This window comes from Carcharhinus amblyrhynchos, chromosome 19 (assembly GCF_965287045.1).
Source record: "Carcharhinus amblyrhynchos chromosome 19, sCarAmb.v2.hapA, whole genome shotgun sequence".
In the NCBI taxonomy this organism is placed as follows: domain Eukaryota; kingdom Metazoa; phylum Chordata; class Chondrichthyes; order Carcharhiniformes; family Carcharhinidae; genus Carcharhinus; species Carcharhinus amblyrhynchos.
Genome location: NC_137342.1, coordinates 38,992,294 through 39,016,840, shown reverse-complemented (window position 1 = coordinate 39,016,840; position 24,547 = coordinate 38,992,294). Strand labels below are relative to the sequence as shown.

Sequence of the window (24,547 nt, the reverse complement as noted above, 5' to 3'; positions counted from 1 at the left end):
TCCATTTTCAGGGACTCCCAGATGCTTCAAGTTGGTGATATGGTCGCCAAGTTGCTTGATGGTCGTGACCTGCTCATCCAGCCAGTGATTCTCCAGGAAGTCACACCGATGACGGTCAGTCTGGGTGGTCCAGAGATTATGGTTCACATCCTTCTCCAGATCCAGGGCAACTTGCACTTAGCACACTTTCAACCATGGCACATTATACTCGAATTGGTAGTAAGCCTCAATTTTTCACCCCTCAAATGCATGTTTCATTTATCGTATAACCAGGCATAAGGAATCAAGCAGAAGGTAAGGACTGAACTGCAAAGACACACCTACACATTGCCTCAGAATCAGATGTCATTTCAAAATGGTGACTACCTATACCAGTATTTTAATTTTGCACTCAGTTTATAAGTTGATCTCTTTTTTGGAGTGATTTTAAGGCTTCAAAAGTTGACTTATTCACGAACATCTATGAATGGGCCACAGTGGAAATACCTCCTCCATGTCTATTAAGTCAATCATCTTCATAATTTTAAAAGTTTCCCCACAGCCTGTTTAGTTTTTCCTTATGGTTGTACCTTCTTGGTTCTGGCATCATTCTTGATGATCTTTTTTGAAGCTACACCACTGTTCCCATGTCTGTTTCATAATAAAGGAATCACAACCATGAAGTGTGCTTGAAGTGGAGTCTAACCAGTATGAAGCTCTCAATTCTATTCTAGCTTGTAACTCAATCCACAAGATCCATTATCCCAAACATAAACCACCCAAACCCAATTAATTAGATTCCAGTCTATGGCTCACTCCTCGGTATCAAAAGTAATTCTCATCAACCACCATCTGGACCTCTGGATGAGTTGTCAGGTACCCACTATTATTTAAATTAGAATCCAGCCTGTAACTCACTCCTAGTTTACAGCATTGTCTACACAGGTGGTCCTCTCCTTTTCAACATTCCTTCATCCCCAAATGCTCCAATTTCCTTGCAGTGTCTTTGCCCCAAACGCAGCTCAGATTGAGAGAAGTCCAATCTTTATCTACCTCTGCTACTTGGTGACACCTGGGGACACCCCTGTAATACTCACCCCACTCAAAAACCAACTCCTTCACTGTTTCAATAAGGATTTAACTTCATATACATCACTGTCCAACAGAAATTGAACTTAGAAAACAGATTAAAGTTTAAAAGATATTTTTATTAAAAAATAGCACTCACTGGATTGGCTGAAGAGAACTCCATGACTGTAAATGTCAGATGCAAATAAGAGGAAGGCTGGTAGTGGCAGGAAATGCTGAGTGAAGAGAAACAGAGAGACAGAATGAGCATCTGAATCAGCACAAGAACACTTAGTGACAGGCCAAGTCAAAAGTTAGCTTTTGCTGAGACTATGTTTGTCCTGTGCTGTCTTGTATGTGACCATGGTTTGTGGGAGACATATTGGACTAAACAGACAGAATGCCCCAAACTGCTCAGAGATAGAGAGCCACATGGAAACCTGTGCAGGAGCATCAGGACATCACAAATTACTTCACAGCCAATTAAATAATCCTTGAAGTGTCGTCACTGCTGTAATGTATGAGTTGTGACAGCCAATTGGTGCAATGCAAGCACCCACCAACAGCAATGAGATAATGACCAGAAGATGGTGTTTGAGAGTTAAAAGTTGGCAAATGCACAGCTGGAGAAACTTAGGATGGCACAGTGGTTAGCACTGTTGCCTCACAGCGCAATGGACCTGGGTTCCATTCCCGGCTTGGATCACCGTCTGTGTGGAGTCTGCATGTTCTCCTGGTGTTCACGTGGGTTTCCCCCAGCTGCTCCAGTTTCCTCCCACAGTCCAAAGATGTGCAGGTTAGGTGGATTGACCATGTTAAATTGCACCTTAGTGTCAGGGGGACTAGCTAGGGTAAATGCATGGTATTATGAAGATAGGACTTGGATGGGATTGTGGTTGGTGCAGATGGCCTTTTTCTGCACTGCAGGGTTTCTATGATTCTATGATACAGTTCCAATAAGTCTTCATTTTTCCTGATTAATTAAGAACTCGTGAAGCAATGTTAAACCTTAGGAAGCCCTTACAAACTGCAGAAGGAGCATCTTCTCAATATTTCACCGAAACCAGGAGCAGGCTATCATTAGTGTCAAAGTCATTACTCACGTTATAAAACAATGCTTCTTTCGAGTGTTTCCCATACTGCTTATATAACGTCTCCTGAAACAGTCCCATTCTGGCTGACATGAAGAGTGCAAAGGTCAGCAGAGCAATACCTGAAGGAATAGAAAACGAGTGATTTAATAATGTTTTAGGGCGGTTTAATTAGAAGATTAGCATTACCGGAGGAGGCAAATTGGAGGCTAGAGCACCAAGCTAACACCAGTGGGAGAAACCTTTTAAGACATGCAAGTGGAGATAATCAGAAAAGTTTTTGAAATCCTAAAATCTCAGACAACCTTTAACTTAGCATCTACAGGAACTTTTTTTTTAAATTTATAGATTACAACGTCCAAGCTTTTGCCTTCATGGATGCATAAGAACTTGGCAGCCACAAGTAAAAAGTTCAAACTCATGTTCTCATTAATTTATATTAGATCAGGCAGCTGATCAATATTTAAAGCTCTCTAAAGCAGGCACATTCGGTTTTGTTCAATGCCACCCCAATCCGACTCATTTTCTCCTCTCATCTGAAGCTATTCCTGAGGTGGGGGAGGGTTGGAGGACGACGTAGGGGAATGTTATCAAACAAAAAAGGAGGCACTTTCTCAAATGGCCAAAAGCTACAGATTTTAAGGAGCTTTGTAAAGAAGGGAGGACAGGTTTAGAGGTGGAGGGGTTTAGGGAGGAAATTCCAGAGCTTATTGCCTTAGCAGTTGAAGGTATGGTTAAAGTCAGGGTGCCCAAGAGGACAGAATTGAAGGACTGTAGATGTCTGGGGGTGTAGAAGGTAAACACAGTAAGTAGGAGGTTACAGAGATAGAAAGGGCTGAGGCATTTGTAAATAAGGATAAGAACTTTAAAATCAGGGCATTGTTTAAGCAGGAGCCTATGTGGATCAGCGTATTCAGGGACAATGATGAATGGGACTTAGTGCTTGTTGGGTTATGGACTGCAAATTTTTGGACGAGTTGAACTTTATCGTAGTCTCAGTCTTGTCGTTACCCATTTTGCACGTCATTGGCATCCATATGAGAACAAGGAGCTTGGCTAGCAGTAGGACACTGGGGCCAATCAACATGTTTCAATTGTTGCTGCAGTCAAGAGCAGCTAACACAATTACACAATTAGAGATAGCTCGATCCTATGAGCTATCTGGTCCATCTGATTCTGTGCGATTGGCATTGCATCCTTCCGATGAATAGCCGGGGCACCCCCTCATTAAAATATCATAAGGATGGTTGGTGTGAGAAATGGAAATGGCTGTGACACAGTGCACCTCTAAGATTAGGGTTAAGGTAACTTATTGGATGGAATACGTGGAGGAACTTTAACACCATATCTAATCCATAACCTGCTCTTAGTGAATGAGAAACGTGCATTCTCTAGAACTTGAAATCTGCTGAAATAGTCAAAATATTCTCAAAAAATGGTTAACAAACAACAAAATAACAGAACTGAAGCAATGCAACGCAACAGCAGATTTTCCGTTGTATTACGTAGTGACATTATGTTTTAAGCAGCTTTGTTCTAGTGAATCTCAGCTCAAGCTGAGGAACAACATCCCATTTTCCAACTAGGCACTTCAGTCTTCTGGACACAGCACTGGGTTCAACAACTACATAACATGAACTCTGTCCTCCAATTTGATTGATTTTTGTTTGTCAAGCACTAGTCTGTATCTCATTTTCATGTCTTGCTTTCACACAGAGCTGTCTATTAACACATGCTGCAGACCAATGCTTTATTTCTTCACTACAACCATTACTTACTCCCTTTGCCTTTTGTTCCATGACATCTTAGTCATTTAATCTCTCCTTCCTTCTAATCTATCCCTGCCTGATACCAACCCCCTCCCTTTCTCAATGGCATAAGATCCATCAATTTTTAGCCTCCTTTTGTTTTTGAAGAAGTCAAATGGGAATCAAAATATTAACTCTCTCTCTCTATCTCTCCACAGATGCTACCAGACCTGCTGAACTTTTCCAGCACTTTTTATTCCAGGCAGCTTTGATCTTTTTGATGGTCCAGGCTGAAAGGTCATTTCTCAGTGTGCTCTTGGAGATGCACCCTGCCCTCAATATAGCTGATTCATTTAAACAACAAAATAAATTCCCATCTGTCAGCTCAGCAATGGAGTCATATCTGCACAAATTCATTCCACTGTTGTTGGTTCTCTACTACCCTGATCACTAGCCATCTGCATCCCTTTCTGTAACATGTAACCCTTGATCCTCCATGCTCTATGTACCTTGCTGAGGCAGCCATGAACGCGATTCCTGTTGTTGCCATTCTTGAACTCTAGCCAAAGTCTTTCTTGGATCTTCTGTATAAACATTTGTTTCATGTCCAAACCATGTTGTTATTTTACCGTTCTTGTTCCTTTATATCCTGGGTACTCAACACTGTTTCTCTCAGCCTACTCACTCACTTCTGTCTTTGATTTCTTTTTCTCATCAATCTCTCTCAGGTTCATATAATATGGAATAACAATTGTTTCATAAGCTCTTGCCTTTGTTCTTATGAACATATTTTTAGTCCTCCCTACTCTGCTTAATCTTCCTAAAGGAGAGAAGTCCAATGCTTCTTTTGGTGTCCTCTTCACAATTCCCACCTCTGACACCAATCCACCCTGAAGTACACAAATTTTCCCCCTGTTCAATTCCATCCTCTTCAGTTATAACATCTACATCTGCCGTTACTATTATAAGGCACATCCCATAAGGTGTGATTCAAATATTCCTATTTATTATGCAATTGTTGACTTTCCAAAACACAGCCAAAAGAGAAAAGCTCTCATTCTGTACTTCTCTCCTGTGGTCTTTGCCATCTGTCCAGATCTTTCTCAATCTACAATTTTCTCTTTTAAAAATAAATCGTTTTCTTGTAGCATCAGTCTCTACAGCATATGGTGCAACCATCCACCTCATGTCCCACATGGATTGCCTGTCATCCTCTGAGAAACGTGTGGCCTTTTTCTCTCTCTTCTATAGTTCTTTTCTCCCAAGCAGAAACCAGGGCTATCACGTCACATCTAGCGCAGCCCATCTGTCACAATTTCAAAATCTAAGGCTTGAGACTGCTTTAAGTCAGGCGCCCAACAATAATCACTGTCTTCACATGGTATCATCATTACCAATCTGTCTCAGAGATTCTGGCAGAAGCGCTGAGGCACAAATTTGGTCTCTTTCAAAGGAATAATTTTATCTGGCACAAGAATTGATGGAGAAATGAAGCTAATGAATCCAACGTCAGAGTGTTTGAATTGAAGTGTGCATTCAGCTGCAAGCTCTTTCCTTAAGGCACTCTTAAAATTTTCCTCTCTGACCAATATTTTTGCCACCTATCCTAATATCTCCTTAAGTGAAGGTAAAATACTGTGGATGCTGGAATCTGGAAGAAGAACAGAAAATGCTGGACAAACTCAGCAGGTCTGACAATATCTGTGGATAGAGAGAATAGAGCCAACCTTTAGAATCTGGATGACCCTTCGTCAGAGCTGATGAAGCTCTGATGAAGGGTCATCCAGACTCGAAACGCTGGTTCTATTCTCTCTCCACAGATGCTGTCGGATCTGCTGAGATTCTCCAGCATTCTGTTTTTGTTTTATCTCCATAAGTGACTTGGCATCAAGTTTATGTCTAATAGACACTTTACATAAACACATTTTACCACGTTAAAGATGTTAGATAAATAAAGGCTGTTACTGGTGTAATCAACAACACTGAAAAAGGAAATCGAACAATGATCGATGAAGTGAAGCAAATTAATCAAAATGAGAGGAACCCAATGTTTAAAATAAGCTTAAATTATATTTGGAAAGCAATTGATCAGGTAAGGGTTAACTGTATACATGGATGGACTGTCTGCTTACCTTTGTGTATGTGAATGGGGTAACAATGTGGCAGAGAAAGGTTATGTTTCTCCTCAAGATTAGGTGTTCCTTTTGATAGATCTAAATTTTGCATCTGCACAGATATACTCGGATATGAAGCATGTTTCTTGGCAAGCTCAAATGCCAAGCACAGTTACAGGATATCCTGTACAGAAATTACAGTAAGAAGTTTCACAACACCAGGTTAGAGTCCAACCAGTTTATGTGACAGTAATTCTGATCAGAACCTTCCACACACCTGACAAAGGAACACCGCTTCTGAAAGCTTGCAAGATTACTATCAAATAAACTGGTTGGACTCTAACCTGGTGTTGTGAGACTTCTTACTGTGTTCACCACAGTCCAATGCTGGCATCTCTACATCAAAAATTACAGCACAGTGACTGGCCATTCAACCCAACTGGTCCATGCGAGTGTTTATGCTCCACATGAGCCTCCTCCCACTTTAGTTTATCTCTTTCTCCCCCAGGTATTTAGCTAGCTCACCCATAATCTATGTGTGCAATTAAAATCAAAGTGCAATGAATACATCATCTTACCCATCAGCCACTTTATAAATACATAGTAACTGCCATCTTCAGGTGTACTTGTACGTGAAGACTGGAACACAAAAGAAAATTAACATTAGCAACAGCAGTTGAACAGTTTCACACAAAACAGAATCTTAACAGAGGAGCCGCAGCTCGCCGAGTAGCGCTAACAAAACTGCTTAATGCCCCTTGGTTCAGTAGGCTACCAACATTATCATCATTCAGTTGAAGAATGACCACTCAAGTCAGGTGCAAAAGGATTGTTGGCACCAATAGAGTTGCTCCTCAGTATTTGCACTGTCCAGTTCCAGGCCATGAGTTCCAGGTCTCTAGTCCATTTATTTAGCTGAGCTCACTGGGTAAGGCTTACAAAGGCAGGGTGAGAGTGGCAGCGGCTGAAGGACATTCAGGAACAAGTCTGGGATCACTCTCCTCACTGCTGTCCAACTTTCGTCAGGCTACATTTGGAAAATTACATACAGTTCTAGTCTGCCATGCTCTCAGAAGGTCATTGATGCTTTGGTCATTGTCAGTTGTAGTTCAGGTGTCGTTCATTACAGTGCACTTGACTCTCAATCCTCATTCAACAGGGTCATGCTGTTTGGTTACCTAATTAATCCTCTGAGCTAACGCCTGTTGTCCGGATAACTATCTCATTTATTTTTCAGTCACATGCACCCCATCCCTTTCCTGTATGAATAAGAATCAGTCATTTTGTTAACTCTAAGGATTTCTGTATATATGTGGATGAAATTGTAAGAGCCTTTAGCCAGACTTAAAGTATAACCCAGCTCGTTTGCTATGTGTGGATGCTGTGTATATGTTTCTATTACTTGAACAGCAAGGGCTTATCTGGAAATAACAGACTTGCCCTGAAGATAGGAACTTAGAAACATAAAGAATCAGGAGAGATCACCACCACCCCCCACAGGTCACTCCTGAAATTTGAAAGCTCCTACACACCCATCAATGACACCTGAACTACAACTGACCAGAACGTTGCCTGATCTAGAGCGTTTTTGGGTACGAAGAGAGATTGGATAAACTTGGATTGTTTTCACTGGCAAGATGGAGGCTGGGGGCGGGCAGGGGGGTTGGTGGGAGTGAGCTGATAGAAGCCTACAAAATTCTGAGAGACACAGATAGGGTGGATAGTCATAGGCTTTCTTCCCAGGGTAGAAAGGTACAAGAAGCAACACGTTTAAAGTGAGGGGTTAAGTTTAGGGGATACATGCAGGGAATGCTTTTCACACAGAGGGTGGTGGGTGCCAGGAATACACTGCTGGTGGAGGTGGTGGAAGCAGGCACATTAATAACTTTCAAGGTTTATCTTGATAAGACACATGAACAAGAAGCAAACAGAGGGATAGAAGCCACATATCGGGGCAGCCTTAAGGGCCTGTTCCTGTGCTATACTATTCTTTGCTCTGAGTCCTGCTCAAACATGCACTTACATAGCTCAGAATTAGAACACAAAAGGTTGACAGAAGCAGTAAACAAGTGAGCAGGGACCAGTCACCCATGACGTTCTCTGCCTGATTCCAGTGGTTTGTTCTGAAATTGCTGGTAACCCAGTTACTTTATGTCCTAGTAGCACAAATTCTAAAAAGTGCAGGATGGATGGAGCAGACTGCAGAACAGAACAGGAAAGGTGGACAATTTTGATTAATTAGTCAGCAATAAATATATGAAACAACTGCCCAGATGAGGGGTAGCGAGCATCAGCAAGTTCAAGGGTGAATATCATAAATATTCATCAGAGAAATGATTGATGGGTGTGTAGGAGCTTTCAAACTTCAGGAGTGACCTGTGGGTGATGGTGATCTCTCCTGATTCTTTATGTTTCTAAGTTCCTATCTTCAGGGCAAGTCTGTTATTTCTAGATAAGCCCTTGCTGTTCAAGTAATAGAAACATATACACAGCATCCACACATAGCAAACAAGCTGGGTTATACTTTAAATCTGGCCAAAGGCTCTTATAATTTCATCCACACATATACAGAAATCCTTAGAGTTAACAAAATGACTGATTCTTATTCATACAGGAAAGTGATGGGGTACATGTGACTGAAAAATAAATGAGATAGTTATCTGGACAACAGGCGTTAGCTCAGAGGATTAATAAGGTAACCAAACAGCATGACCCTGTTGAATGAGGATTGAGAGTCAAGTGCACTGTAGTGAACGACACCTGAACTACAAGTGACAATAACATTTTGCTGACATTTGAAGTGCGGGACAACGAACATGTATAATTTCAAAAATCCTCAGCACATCATATTCGCCTCCTGTACAATCCTATAAGTGGCAGGACACACAGCTCCTTGTCAAGAAGGTATAAAGATGCATCTGAATAACCAGGATGGTAGATACCATTTAATTGGCTTAAACCCTCAAACAGCACCCTGCAAAAATCATGCGTCCAATCCACAACAATGCATCAAACTGTCTGCAATGCTGAATCTTTCAGCACGGAAGGAGATCATTCAGCCCATCGTGCTGGTTACATTCCTATTAAAGAGCCATCCAATTAGACCCCCTCTAGGGAATTTCCATAATTCTTCAGTTTTTTCCTTTTCACCTGTTTGTAATGCTCTTGTGGAGCAACTTGGGAATTTTAAAGTAACATTACAGGTGCTATATAAATGCAGCTGATTGTTACATATCCAATTCTGTTTTGCAAGTCACTATTGAATCGGCTTGCACAACCCCTTCAAGTAGTGAATTCCAGCTAAACTATTATGTAAAGTTTTAATAGATAAACCACTGTCTTACCACTTGTTTTGCCGACATGAACGTACAGATGAAAATTCCCAAAGAAACCAGGATTATTGAAATGTACTTTGCAACTGTGTATCTGTGGAGGAGGGAAAAATATAGAATCTTGCTTGATGATGGACCATTTCGCAGTTCTAAAACCACTAATAATGACAATAGATGAAGAATGGGTTACAGTACTTCCACAAATTGGACCCAGATTCCTGACCACACCATCAGTTAGGTGCTTCTATTGTCGTGCAGGTACTAGGAATCTCAAGCTAAATCGAGTTAATCTAGCAAGACCTGCGGAGGCGCTCAGATAAAACTAAACCTTTAGATTTCAGTAATTCATTCTTATCATGTGGGCATTTCTGCCAAGACCAGCATTTGCTACCCATTTCCTTTGTGAAAAAAAGTAAAGCAACGTTTATTTATTAGTCACAAGTAGGCTTATATTCACTCTGTAATGAAGTTCCTGTGAAAATCCCCTAGGCGCCACACTCTGGCGCCTGTTTGGGTACATGGAGGGAGAATTTAGCATGGCCAATGCACCTAACCAGCACTTCTTTGGAGTGTGGAAGGAAACCGGGCCACCTGGAGGAAATCTACGCAAATACAGGGAGAATGTGCAGACTCCACACAGACAGTGACCCAAGCTGGGAATCTAACCCGGGTCCCTAGCGCCGTGAGATGCTAAGCACCATGCTGTGAGAAGATGGTCAGCCTTCTTTAATTAGTTATACATAGAACTGTTGCATACAACAGAGTGGCTTGTAAGCCACTTCTGAGGAAAGTTAGGAGTTGAACATCTTGCCACCGGACTAACATCATTCAAAGTTTGCTGTTTACACTTCTTAGACTGCATCAACTGAGAACATTACAACAGGCAACTACACTTCAAAAACATCGATCGACAACAGACATAGCACTAAAACTGACCTTTTCTTTAAAATGATAATTCCCAATACCATGCTGGCTATCAGGGAACCCTGAAAAACAAAAGTTCCGCATGACACAAACTCTAGTTGCACAATTCCTTCATCAGCATAAGGGGCATGCATCCAATCAAATGCAATTCTCATTCAACTAAAGGGGGTTCAGGAAGATGACACTGAACAGGTAAAGGCCATTTGACCCTTCATCCTGTTCCTTGCAGAGGCCATTCCAGTTCTTGGGGCCTTCAGTATCTTTCTTGTTTGCACTGTTTCTCCAATCATCCACCAAGTTTTAATGGAATAAAACCATGGGTTTTTGTTCGTTTCCCATCTTCACACACTTTTTCCCTTCAGGGAATTGTTGTGAAATGTTGGAAGGATTAGTAGGGTAACTATCAACTGCTTAAACTGCACTACAAGTGTTCCTTCCATAGTCAACAAGTCCTGCAGTGGGATTTGAACCTTGAGTTTCTGGTTCAGAGACAGGACACTACCTACTGATCCACTGATCTTATTCTAACCTTGAGATGACAGAGGTGCTTAATTGTTTTGGGAGATATTTACCCCCAGTCCAATAAAAAATATATTGCTACACATACATGCTAAATAACATTTAATTATTCACTGGTGGTGGGGTGGAGGATTCTCCCAAAATGGTGGATAATGGTGGTTCCATTGTCTTCACTTTATTTCAGAAAACCAGATGAGAAGGTCAGGGAGAGGAAAATCTACCAGGGCTTTCAGTCCTTATCAATATGGTGTTTGGAGGGATGGGTGAAGAAATGTCTAGTTATTATGCTCCAGTCAACATGAGTGCAAGTCGACTAGTTCATTTACCGTCCTATGTATGCAGTGGCCCATGTTATTGCGAGTGCAGGCAAGGACAGCACTTGGCTTAATAGTGGACATTGCTACCACAGAAAATGCTGTTGACGCTTGCCATCTGGGTTCATGCTTGGACAAGGTACCTTAAGCGACAGGGGGTAGATGTGGGGCAGCAGAGTTTGTGAAACTGAGTTCTGGGGGTGGGGCGGGGGTCATCACTGCTGCTAAGTGGGGAGTAAATTAAAGAATTTGAATCAAAACAAGACTGAAGACTACAAAAGGAGATCAATCAGCATTGGGTGAAAGTATTTTTAGTCACAACTCCAGTGAAATTGCAGGCACATCACTTGTGGAACAAAATAAAAGCAAAATACTGTGGATGCTGGATTCTGAAACAAAAACAAAGTGCTGGAAAACCTCAGCAGGTCTGACAGCATGTGTGGAGAGAGAACAGAGCCAACATTACGAGTCTGGATGACCTGTTGCAATCTTCTAGTAACCCCAACACAAACTTCCAGTTGAGCACTTTACAGCCTTCCTGGCTGAATACTGAGTTCAACAACTTCAGAGCATGAACTCTCCCCTCCATCTTTGCCCCATTTCCATTTATTTTATTTCTTCTCTTCTTTTCATCTCATTCATTCTTATTACCCTTCATTCTCACTTCCATTTTTACATTTCTCCATTCTTGTTATCCACCTTGTCCCCAGCTCCACCTCCCCTTCAGGGCAACCACCACACTTCTCAGACAATCCTTTCACAGTCTGTGCCTCTGCTCTGCCATTCACACCTCCTGATCACTTAATGACACTTTTAGCACCAGGGTGGTGAACATCTGGAACGCACTGCCTGGGGAGGTGGCGGGAGCAGGTACAATAGTGGCATTTAAGGGGCACCTAGACGAATACATGAATAGGATGGGAATGGAATGATATGGACTCTAAGTGCATATGGCTTATGGCAGGCATCATGATCGGCGCAGGCTTGAAGGGCCTGTTTCTGTGTGTACTGTTCTTTGTTCTGAGCCTTCTTCATCATCATTTACATTTCCTTCGTCCAATCACACCACCCCCCACCCACCCTTCACCATTCTTTTGGTGTAAATCTCTTCTGATTTTCTTTGCACTTTGTTCTGATGAAGGGTCATCCAGACTTGAAATGTTGGCTCTATTCTCTCTCTCCACAGATGCTGTCAGACCGGTTGAGATTTTCTAGCATTTTCTGTTTCTGTATTCAGGGTTGTACAATATCCCTGTGTTGTATGATGGAGCTCCTAAATATTAAACTCAATGGAACAGCACACCAAAAGTATAAAAACATTCTACATATAATGTCACTTGCTATTCAGGTGAAGTCCATCCTAATGTCAAGAAAAAAGGACCAACATAAGAAATGGGCTTCATGGGCCAAATGGTCTTACTCATTTGCTACCTGTACTTTATGACAAATGATACATACACAGTCTTGGAACACATGCCTTTTACAACGTCACAAGCTTTAGCTCAGTTATTTGCTTTTGCATCGATAGAATAAAATATAGTACGTGTGTCACTTACTGATCTGAAGATCATGTGCAATGGCATTGGGATGTTGAAGTTGAGGGCATAATTATTAACCACACTCACAACGAAAAACATGGACACCATGATGAAGTACTTCCTATAGGAAAGAAGGAAGAAATTGAACTTAACCTGTACAGAGATGATTGTCTTGCAAAAGATCACTGGAGGGTGGGTGGGGTGCTACATCAGTGAACATTTGAGCAAAGTTAAAAAGAAAGAAATGGTCCTGAGAAGCAGAAACAAAATAAAATCAGGCGAAAGATCTGCCCAGCTTGTCTGAGCTGCTCTTAGGAGGGAATCCCACCCCAGCGTCTGTTTGTGCTGTGGCAGGTTTTAACCCAAATAACAAAGCGTAGATGGTTTTCATCACAGATCCCCATGATCTGCTGAAATGTACAGCAGTTTAGGGAAGGAATTCCAGAGCTCAGAGCCTACACTACTGAAGGCACAGTGGTTAGTGACGAGAACAATTAAAATTGGGGCTGCGCAAGGGGCCAGAATTAGCGAGGTACTAAGGTTTTCTAAAGGGATTTGAAAACAAGGACCATTTTGAAGCATAGCCGCTGCTGTTTAACACAGATGAGCGCTGCACACCTTTTAACAATAACATTTCTCCATTACCTTAAAGGAATTGCCCGAGGCTTTGTTAAAAAGTGAGCTTGAAAAATTAAACCTTCCAGTGCAATAAACAGGAACTGTCCAAACGTAACAATGTTGCCACATCCTGGAAAATCTCTGAAAGAAGAAATTTTTTTTTTAGTGTAATACTGTTGATATCTCCACCAGTTTAACTTTATTTTAAAAGGCTTTTCCTATAAGAAAAGTCACACAAATCAAACTAACAGGGACAACTGATAAAACAAGAATCAAAGCTAGCTGAATGTTGTCCATCATAGTCAGAATGTATTCAAGAGGCAGCTAGATATAGCACTTGGGGCAAACGGGATCAAAGGTTATGGAGAGAAAGTACAATGAGGCTATTGAGTTGGATAATCAGCCATGATTGTGATGAAAGGTGGAGCAAGCTCGAAGGGCCGAACGGCCTACTCCTGCTCCTATCTTCTATGTTTCTATGAATGACTACACAAAAATATCTGAACTGGGTCTGGTGCATAAGACAACCTCAATTATAGTCACCACAATCATTGGTTAGTCTACAGGTTGCATACAAACTGAGAAACACTACTTGCATTAGGGGATGGTGTGAAGTTTTCACCTCAGAAATACATATCGAACCTAATAAGTTGGGGTGTAGGATCAACTACGCCACGATGATGAGTGGGAATGCGCACACAATGAACTGAAATGGGTCTTCTGGCAAAAACAATGAAGTGGCAAACTAACAGCCGTAGCATTTGTCAACACAGGAAATAACTGTTCTGCAGCAAGGGAATTCAGTGTTAGTGAAAAGCTGGTGCAAAAATGGAAGGAGCATACCCTGAAGATGACGTCCAAGACCAAATGTGTCACAAGAACAGAAAGCATAGCCTGATCTTGTGAAACACGTATCAGAACGTGTCCTCAAAAATCACAGGTTGTCACCAGCAATGTAATGTATATATCTGCACCACACTGAGCCAAATCAGAACCAGAGCCTATCAAAAAATTTCAGGGCAGAGGTAGTTTGTGTTTCCTCTTCTATGGAATGAACATCTCAAGTGCTTCAATAGAAACCAAGTGCATTCTGAGATGAGCCCTCAAGATGTGGCGATGCCGGCGTTGGACTGGGGTAAACACAGTAAGAAGTCTCACAACACCAGGTTAAAGTCCAACAGGTTTATTTGTAGCAAACGCCACTAGCTTTCAGAACTGGCTGTTCCTTCATCAGGTGGGTGGGAGGTCCAGCTTCCAGCGATTCAACAGAGAATGGCAAAAATGCCCATGTCAGAGTGACAACATAGATGAAATGCCCATGAAATTGTGTGTGCTCGGCACCTAACTGTGGATCGGAAAGGTTAAAAAAAAAGAAACATTTCTAGTGAAAACCACAGAACAGCAGAAGACGAGATTCACTGTGGTACTGACCTGCAGGGCCAACTGAATTAAATTGAAGTCTACTGTAATTTTCAAATGTAAAAAAACCATGCTGAAAATCAGGTTCCCTGCAAGAGTTTTTTATTTTGTACGCCCATTGTAACGATCGGATGGATGAGGATGAAGTGAAGTAATGTGTTAAATAGATATCCTGTGGCCACTGCAAAGAATGCAGCTTATTACTGTGGAATGTGATCAAATGCCAGATAGCCAATGAGATTAAGAAGTGCCTGTGCAAAAGTACACCCAAACTTCAGTTATACCAGAGGGCCTAATGTCTGTTGTTCAATGAGGACATGTGCCTCAACAAGTCATTCAAAGATCATGTTCGCACTGAATGCAATTGACAGAGAAAACAAACCTTCTCAAGGCTTGGAAATGTGCATGCTGTCCCATCTGACATTTTGTGTGGCTTTTTTCATCAAATTATGGGATGCTATTAATGCACAAACTGTCATCGGATCCTTCACAAAATACAGAGTATCCAATTCATTGATGGAGAGGAAGAGGATTTGTTGTGGATGGACGATTAAGAAACTGAAAGCACCAAATCTGACCTGGAGTGGGATCCTTACAACGATGCTCTAGCTAAAGAGACTCAGAATGTTCTTGATTAACTCTGTATCAGATGCCCAAGACAATGAATTTGGTGGATTTTTTTAAACAACATTTTGATTGTGGTTAAAGGTATCCTTTTAGAATTTATCAATTCAATAAAACATTGTGTCACACTTATTTAATTTGAATTAGCTATGTTATTTCAAAGTGGCAATCGCTTATATTTTTGCTTCTAAATTCCCTGCTTCAAAACTACTGGTTCTGAAGTGATCCACATTCGAACAACTGTTTGAGAAATAATTTATTCTAATTTCTCTTACTATTGTTTTAGGGATAGTCATTTGCCTAACACCCTGCAAAACCCTACAGCCCATTTGCCTTTTGATGACCTTGTCTTCCAACACACCTGCTCTTCTCCCCGCAACACCTTGATGACATAGGGCCCATTTACTTATCCTAAAATGTATTATCTCACATTTAACTGCACCTTTTATTTTGCTAACCAGTTTGCACCTGACTGGAAGTGATTGCAACCTCCCTCACAATTTGCTTAGCTTCTCAGTTTGATTGTATTAACAGTCTTTGACACCGTTCCCTCTTCTGCCTATGACCGAATCACAAACCAGGTCTTCACACCTAAACTCACATCTGGCCAGTGGGGGGAAAAACCCATGCCTTTTACACTACTCTGTGATGGCTGTTGGTGCGCTATTTCTCTATCCACCTGGTTATATTCCCTTTTATATGAATGGTCAATGCTGGAACTACTCAGCATGTCAAGCAGCATTTGTGGAGAGAGAAACTAAGTTAACCCTTCAGAACCTTGACATTTTGTCAGAGCTGCCAAAACCTAGAAATGGAACAGGTTTTAAGCAAGTACAGGGGCAGGGTAAAGGGAGGGAGGCAAAGAAAGAATAACATTATATTTACATCCTCATTTACATTCCCTTTATCCAATTACAGCACCACCCCCCCACCACCCTCCTAGTATAAATCCCTGCTAATTTTCTTTGCTCATAGCTCTGACAAAGGATCATCTAGACTTGAAATGTTAGCTCTATTCGCTCTTCACAGATACTGGCAGACCTGCTGAGATTTTCCAGCATTTTCTGTTATTGTTTCAGCATCCGCAGTATTTTGCTTTTATCATTAGGAGGCCTGAGATAGGTTGGAAGGCAAGGGTGATTAAATGACAAAGGCATGAAGATGCAAGGCAAAAGAGAGTGGTATTAGAACAAGAAATAAAAAGGTGTGTAAATGACAATTGAAACATTATTAGCTTCTGGCAACTAAAAAACGGGAGCATTGACCATGTTCTGCATTACTCAAATATAAGCAAAATATTGTGGATGCTGCAAATCTGAAATAAAGGTCTTGCAAAATCTATGGAGACAGAAACACAGTTTCAAGTCCTTTTGCGTGAAGAGTCACATGGACTCAAAACATTAACTCTGCCCCATGCTGTCATGTCCCATGGCTAATTCATCTAACCTACATATTCTGGGACACTAAGCAGCAATTTATCATGGTCAATTTGCCTAACCCGCACACCTTTGGACTATGGGAAGAAACCGGAGCACCCAGAGGAAACCCACGTAGACAAGGGGAGAACGTGCTAAACCTCAGCCCAGGCATGGGGATCAGTTTCATTTTGAAATTCACAATTGTTTCCTTTGATAAAAGCAAAATACTGCAGTTCCTGAAATGTGAAACAAAAAACAGTAAATGCTGGAAAAATTCAGGTCTAGCAACATCTGCAGAGAAAGAAAACACAGCCAATATTGAGTCTGTATGATGCTTCTTTAAAGCTAAAGAGGGGGAGAAATGTGTTGGATGATATGTTATATAAAAGAGGGAGGAGCAACTGGAAGAGTGGTCAGTGGGAGCTAGGAGACATTGCAACGTAGGTCATGAGACAGCAGAAGTGTTAACAGCAGGAGAAAGTGCTAGTAGTTGCATAAAGGCAAGATATCAGAATGTGTGAGAACAAAGCTCAGTGAAAGCAAAACTTCAGAACAAGTGACAGGTGGCCCAGTGGAGGAGGGAGCCTATGCATGGGGACAAAAGAGTTTGGGATATTGATAAAAAGATCACAATGGAGAAGGAAGGTCACAGTCAAAAGTTGCTGAACTCAATGTTGAAACTTGAGGGCTTTAACGCAGCTACACAGAAGATGAAAGCACTACTCCTCCAGTGTACATTGGACTTCACTGAGCACTGCAACAGGGTAAGGATGGACATATGGGTATGAGTGTAAGATGTTGAGTTAAAATGGCAAGCGATGGGAAGGTTGAAGTCACACTTGCACACCGAGTGAATGTGTTCTGCAAAGCAGTTAACTAATCAGCTTTCAGTCTCCTCAAATGTGGAGGAGACCACATTGGGAGCGGCAAATACAGTGAACTGAATTGAAGGAGTTGCAGATGCTTCACATTCTGCAATTGCAAAGGATAATGACTTGCAGCTGCGACTTTTCCCCTGTGAAGTCACGTTCCATTCCATAGAGATGCAAAATCTACAGAAACCCTGACACACTCAAGGGTGCTGTGGGAAGGGAATGAGGAGATGGGGTGAAGGAGGAGTGGACAAGGGTATAATGGAGATAGGGGTCCCTGCACAATGCTGATGGTGACAAGTGGGGGGAGGGGTGGGTTAGTGGAAGATGTGTTCCACGGTAGCATCATACTGGAATTGGAGGAAATGGAGGAGGATGATCCTTTGAATGCAGAGGCTGATGGGGTGGAAAGTGAGTATGAGAAGGCTGTATCTATTTATATGTACTGCTTTTGATTGAGAGAGGTCATTTGAGCCAGCTGTTGGATTTTTGAACTAAGAGACACAGATTGATAATAGCTGCAGCAGGGGTTTGCCTTCCTCCCTGCTCCCTCTTCTCAACATTCACCTAAGATTTTGCTTAGTTAAAAGTGTGTCTACATTCCTACAGCAAACAGGGACTCTATACTTTACCAGTCACCATTTTACACCACAGCTGAAGAACTAATGCCTCCAGACAAATGAACATTTCTTAACTTTTTATTTTAAATTGATATTTTAACTTGGCCAAGTTTCATATCTGATGCTCTGAAGTTGTATTTATTTCAGGATGCATGGAGCTTGAATGTATATTTGCACACATTAATGGGAACTAGAATGCTTTTGTACATATTTAACATTTTTCATATTTTTACCTGGTTTAGAACAATGAAACTAACTCCTTACACACTAAACACAATAATATCTGCCTGGCTTAATTCTTACAAACTGCACACAGTCAATACACCCATTAGTCCACATCAAGTTTTACAATATTTGTAAAACTCAAAACCTCAGCTACATCCAAATGACATGTGGGTAAAACAGAAGCTTCATTGCTTCCCTCCTCATAACAGGTTCTACAGAGATAATATTGTCCACTTGGTACCAATGGATCTAATGTCTTGTTAGCACTGCTGCCTTACAGTGCCAGGGACCCGGGTTCGATGCCCAGTTTGGGTCACTGTCTGTGTGGAGTTTGCACATTGTCTCCGCGTGTGCGTGGGTTTCCTCCGGGTGCTCCGATTTTCTCCCACAGTCTGAAAGACATGGTTAGGTGCATTGACCCGAACAAGCGCCAGAGCGTGGTGACAAGGGAATTTCACAGTAACTTCATTCACTTAATTGTGATGAATAAATAAACTGTCTTGATTCAAAATTTTTCATATACTCACAACTACACTATCAAATATATTTTAAACTCCTGGAGGATATGAAACGTCCTTTATAAGAAAAGCAGAAGTGCAAGTTTTTCACTTTTGCAAATGACTGCATTTAAACTAAAGCCCCTTACACTTTCTACTGTACCTCCACTGAACATTCAACGTACACAAGTGGCACTAATGGTTGTATTTAATTAACCAATATATCACAATACTCAAATAAGCATGTAATACGTTACACATTTTTTAAGATAAGATGAACAGGAACCATAGCATAAGTAAACAGCCCACTTCTTAGAGGATCCCTTACTTTGATATCATCAATGAATCCTTTTGCATCAAACAACTACCAGAGTGTTCAGTTTTGGGAACATAATTAACAGTCAGAAAATTCCAGAAATATTCAGTAAGCCTGGTAATGTCTAAAGATGGAAAAGAAAGGAAAGAGAAGAATGAGAGAGATGGACCAAGTGCAGGCGAGAGAGAAAAGTGAAAATTGGAAGCAAAGTCATTGCAATTTTCTAGTTCAGGGCGACAGCAGGAATTGGCACTAATATGTTAAATGTACCTGAAAAAAGGTGAGTGAGTGGGCTTGAGTGGCGCTGGAACAGAAAATGCTCCACATATTATTCGCAGGGAATGTATGGGATTTAAGGAAAATTCAGTCAAGCGGAGGAGACTGGTGGTGGACGGGAACTGATTGGTCTGCTTTCAAGGCAAAAGCAGAGAGCCCTCCCTCTTTTAGGGCAAAACAAATAAACTAACTCAAATGAACTCAGGGACAAAGTAAAGGGGCAGCTCCCCAAAAGGAGGGGGAACAGCCCAAACAGAACCAATGTACAAAGGAAATGTGAAACATTAAATCATAATGTGATTAATCAGAGTCTATAACGCACCCCGGTCCCTGCGGTGCCCAATGGGTGTGGAAGGCATCAACTGTGCTCCTGGACACCACATACTCCATGTCCAGGGACACCTAGCTGCGAACGTAGCCACGGTAGAAGGGCAGACAGTCAGGATGGATGGCCCCATCAATCACCCTCTGCCTGGACCTGTTAATGGCGTGTCTCACCAGGCTCAAGTTCATGAGGAGGTCGCCATCCCAGCCCGCCCCTCTCTGCACCAGGTATCCACAGATCAGGAGCATGGGACTGAAGTGCAAACAAAACATCAATAAAAGATTCTTCAGGAAAACAAAAACAAGGGAGTGCAATCTAAGACACAAAACATAGACATGGTCCACGGACTCCACAATGCCACAGAAGAGACAAGCTTGGGAACCCATGAGCCTATATAACTTATGGCTGTGCAGAACTGCTGCGTGCAACACCCTCCACCACAGGTCCCCAAGATAATTGGGGGAAATCCCTCCGTAGAGGGACCTCCATTGCCCGGTGGTAACAAGGCCCACCAAGGTGTGTCCGGGTGACGGGCGAGGATGCGGTAGTGGAAGATGTGCAGCATCAGCCCATACAAGAAACACCTCCGCGTGATGTAAGAAGGCACGGAGGACATTTCAGTGAGGCAGCTCACCCCGGAGTGTGTGTGTGTGTGTGTGTGTGTGTGTGTGTGTGTGTGTGTGTGTGTGTGTGTGTGTGTGCGCGCGCGCGTATCTGCGTGTTGATGGTGGTCTAGGCTTTGGGAGAGCTCTTAGGGTTCATTGGTGGGGGATGAAGGAGCAGAGAGACTGGATATCCATGGTGAAAAGGAGACATTTAAGGTCAAGGAAGCATACTTCCAATTTCCAATCTTCTCTTGCCTTCAGATAGTATCTCAGCGATTTTTTTCCCCTTCCTCCACTACTCTTGACTCCCTTTCTAACGATAAGCTATCAAGCAATAATCACTTTAACTCACCAATTCCTATAGTTACCTTGACTACACTTCCTCATGCCTTGCTTTCTTTATGGACTCTTTTCCATTCTTCTAGTTTGTCCATCTTCATGGCATTTGTTCAATGTAACTTTCTAGTTCTTCCAACATGCCTTCCCTTTTCCTCAGCCAAGGACTCATCATTGACAGGGCTTTCACCAGGTCCAATCCTGTTTCATTTAGCTCTGCTCTCTCCCCCTACCCGCAACTGCAACAGAGGTCCACTCACCCTCATCTTCTATCCGGCCAGATTCTTCATTCAACAGATCATCCACCACCATTTCAGCGACCTCCAGAATGGTGCCATCATCAAATACATCTCCCTTGAAGCCATTACTTCAACAATACCCTGGTCCACTTCCAGTAACACCACCTTTCTCACATCACCTTCTCATATCACCACGAGAGGCTCATCAGCTCTTGTACCTCACCATCCAAGGCTCATAAGAAATAGGAAGAGATCATTTGGGCTCGAGCCTGTTTCACCATTTGATAAGAATCTGCACCTCCCCGCCCACCCACCAGAATCTTCACTTGCCTTGTAAATCACTCTGTATAACTCAGCCTCGAATATATTCAATGACACAGCTTCTATTGTTCTCTGGGGTCGCATATTCCAAAGATCAATGACCCTCAAAGAAAAAATTCTTCCTTAATGCTGCCATAAAAGGATGACCCGTCATTTTAAAACTGTAGCCCTCGTTCTGGATTCCACCATAAGGGCAAACATCCTCTCAGCATCCTTCCCGTTAAGTCCCCATGTTTCAATGTCACCTAAACCAATAAGGTCTTCAAAACTCCAATAAGCACAGGTACAAACTGCTCAACCTTTCCTCAGAAGACAACGCCTCCATCTTGGAATCAATCTTGAAAACATTCTGTGAACTTCCTCCAATGCAAGAGTATACTTCTCCTTAAGCAAGGAGAACAAACGGTACATAACTCTTGGGTGTGACCTCACCAATGTCCTGTACAGGTGTAGCAAGATTTCCCTACTCAGTTATACTCCAACCCCCTTGCAATAAAAGGCAACATTCTATTTCCTTTCGAAATTACTTGTTGTACCCACACCCCCTAATTCCAGTTTGCCAATCTGAAAATATCCCAACTCTCTGCTCATGTTAATTAGGAATCCACTACCCGTCTTCATTTATTATCGTCACAAGTACGTACCTGTTAAGGTACACTGAGGGAGAATTTAGCATGGCCGATGCATCTAACCAGCACATCTTTCGGACTGTGGGAGAAAACCAGAGCACCTGGAAGAAACCCACTCAGACACAGGGAGAACGCGCAAGCTTCATAAGAGTGTTTCAAGCCAGGAATCGAACCCAAATCAAGCACAATTTTCCTTTCATCAGAACATGTTGATGCTGCTTGATTGTATTATGGTTCTTTAAACATCCCGTTAATGAGACGGTTAGTCCAGTTGGCTAGATGTTCTGAATAATGTCAACAGTTTAAGTTTAATTCACATTCTGGCTGTTGTACACTTGGAACCTGCTGCCTTGGTTTGCCCGAGAGTGGCAGGCAGTGGCAAAACAAAATCAAGGAAATGACTCAGATTGACAGATCAGCAGAAATTGAACCAAGGACCTGTTTTCAGGCACAGCACACATGACAATGATGAAATGTTCTGCTACTACATCCTTAATAATAGATTCTAGTAATTTTCTAATGACAAATGTCACGGAAACATGTTTTATGCTAAACAATGATTTTTAATCCAACAGTTAGAAAATTGATCTGAAATTTAAGACTTTTTAAAAACATAGATTAAAAATGATTATTGCTCCAAACAAAGACAACCACCCTATTTTGATTTGATTTATTATTGTCACATGTATTAGTATACGGTGAAAATTATTGTTTCTTGCATTCATAGAGAAGGAAACGAGAGAGTGCAGAATGTAGTGTTACAGTCATATAGGGTGTAGAGAAAGACCAACTTAGTGCAAGATAAGTCCATTCAAAAGTCTGATGGCAGCAGAGAGGAAACTCTTCTTGAGTCGGTTATGTGTGACCTCAGATTTGTGTATTTTTTCCCAACAGAAGGTGGAAGAGAGAATTCCAGGTTGCGTGGGGTCTTTGATTATGCTGACTGCTTTGCCGAGGCAGCAGGAAGTTTAGACAGACTCTGGAAGGCTGGTTTTATGATGGATTGGGCTACATTAACGACCTTTTGTAGTTTCTTACAGTCCTGGGCAGAGCAGGAGCCATAACAAGCTGTGATTCAACCAGAAAGAATGCTCCCTATGATGCATTTGTAAAAGTTGGTGAGAGTCGCAGCTGACGTGTCAAATGTCCTTAGTCTCCTGAGAAAGCAGAGATGTTGGCTGGGGGGAGCGGTGTGTGTGTGGTGGAACGAGACCAGTATAATTTGTTGGTGACCTGGGCACCCTTGTTTCTCTCATTGCCTTCAGACAGCAATGACAGAGTCCAGCAATTCACACCTCCTGTAGACACACATTTTCTTTCTTTAAATATCCCACTACAACTCCTTTTGGCCACACCCCACAACACCATTTGCTACTTAATCTCTCTTGCCTTCTGTCCTATCCCTTTTGTTCTGTTCCCCACTCACCCCCTTCACTATTTAAATGTCTATTACCTTTCTAACTGTTGGCAGCACTGATTAAGTTTCATAGGCCTGAAACATTAACTGTTTCTCTCTCCACAGATGTTACCAAACCTGCTGAGTATGTTAGCACTTTCTGTTTTGATTTCAGAGTTGCAGCATTTGCAGTATTTTGATCAACAACAGTCAGCTCACTGAGACTGAAGTAAAGGCAACGGTCAGCTCTCTGGTCCCACTGAGACTGAAGTAAAGGCAACGGTCAGCTCTCTGGTCCCACTGAGACTGAAGTAAAGGCAATGGTCAGCTCTCTGGTCCCACTGAGACTGAAGTAAAGGCAATGGTCAGCTCTCTAGTCCCACTTACCTGACCAACAGTTCCAGAAACACAACGTTGCTGCAGCAGCCCAGGAATACTAGGCCAACGGCGAAGCCTGGGTGCATCTTGCAACTCCTGAAGGGATAGGGGTCAGTTGGCCGTGCTCGGACCGCGACTGACCGCTCTCTCCCCGACCTCCTGCTGCCGCCGATCACTGCACCAGGAGCCAACACATCACCTTGCCGCCATTCCGGTCCGAACAGACGCCACTGCGCATGCTTCCCGCGCAGTGCGTGCCGGGAGTTGTAGTTCCTCGTTGCCGGGACGGATGCCGACCAGAGTCCGTGCGCCAGACATGCCGGGAGTTGTAGTACACGCACGCGCACACACATACACAGCCCCACAACCTGGTTAACATGAGACAAAAGACTACATTTCCCAGCGGGCATTGCGAGCTGCCTGGGAAACTGTTGTGGTAACAGTCAGTGAATTAAATGTGAAGTCAACGAAAAGGTGAATAGACTTAAAAAAAAACTATTAGTTGTGTTGTTTCCTATGTTTTAGGGGATGGGGGTACCTTAATTTTCTTCTGGATATAATAGATTTTTTCAAATTTCCTATCATATTTATTGGCTCCAATTGAGTATTCAGGGCAAACATCTTTACCCACAGAGTGTTTTAAATGTTATTTATTGGTGTCACAAGTAGGCTTACATTGGAGCCAATGTAATGGGAAGGAGTTGACACCACAACCAGATCAACCATGATCTTACTGAATGATGAAGCAAGCTTGAAGGGCTGGGTGGCTTATTTTTGCCGTAATGTGCTATATTCCTATTAATCTG

The 24,547-nt window shown here is 42.2% G+C and overlaps 1 protein-coding gene across 1 annotated transcript in view; it reads right to left on the bottom strand.

The window, feature by feature from the left end:
* slc35b4 (solute carrier family 35 member B4) overlaps positions 1 to 23,964 on the bottom strand; it is a 31,776-nt gene extending 7,812 nt beyond the window's left edge. Inside the window, exons 1-8 of the mRNA XM_080207648.1 lie at positions 23,751 to 23,964; positions 13,273 to 13,386; positions 12,646 to 12,748; positions 10,269 to 10,318; positions 9,345 to 9,426; positions 6,579 to 6,639; positions 2,151 to 2,260; positions 1,208 to 1,283 (exon numbers count right to left, since the gene is read on the bottom strand). Of these exons, the coding sequence (XP_080063774.1) occupies positions 1,208 to 1,283; positions 2,151 to 2,260; positions 6,579 to 6,639; positions 9,345 to 9,426; positions 10,269 to 10,318; positions 12,646 to 12,748; positions 13,273 to 13,386; positions 23,751 to 23,827 (673 nt within the window). The 5' untranslated portion in view covers positions 23,828 to 23,964. The remainder of the gene's footprint in view (positions 1 to 1,207; positions 1,284 to 2,150; positions 2,261 to 6,578; positions 6,640 to 9,344; positions 9,427 to 10,268; positions 10,319 to 12,645; positions 12,749 to 13,272; positions 13,387 to 23,750) is intronic.
* Between the last annotated feature and the right edge of the window lie 583 nt (positions 23,965 to 24,547).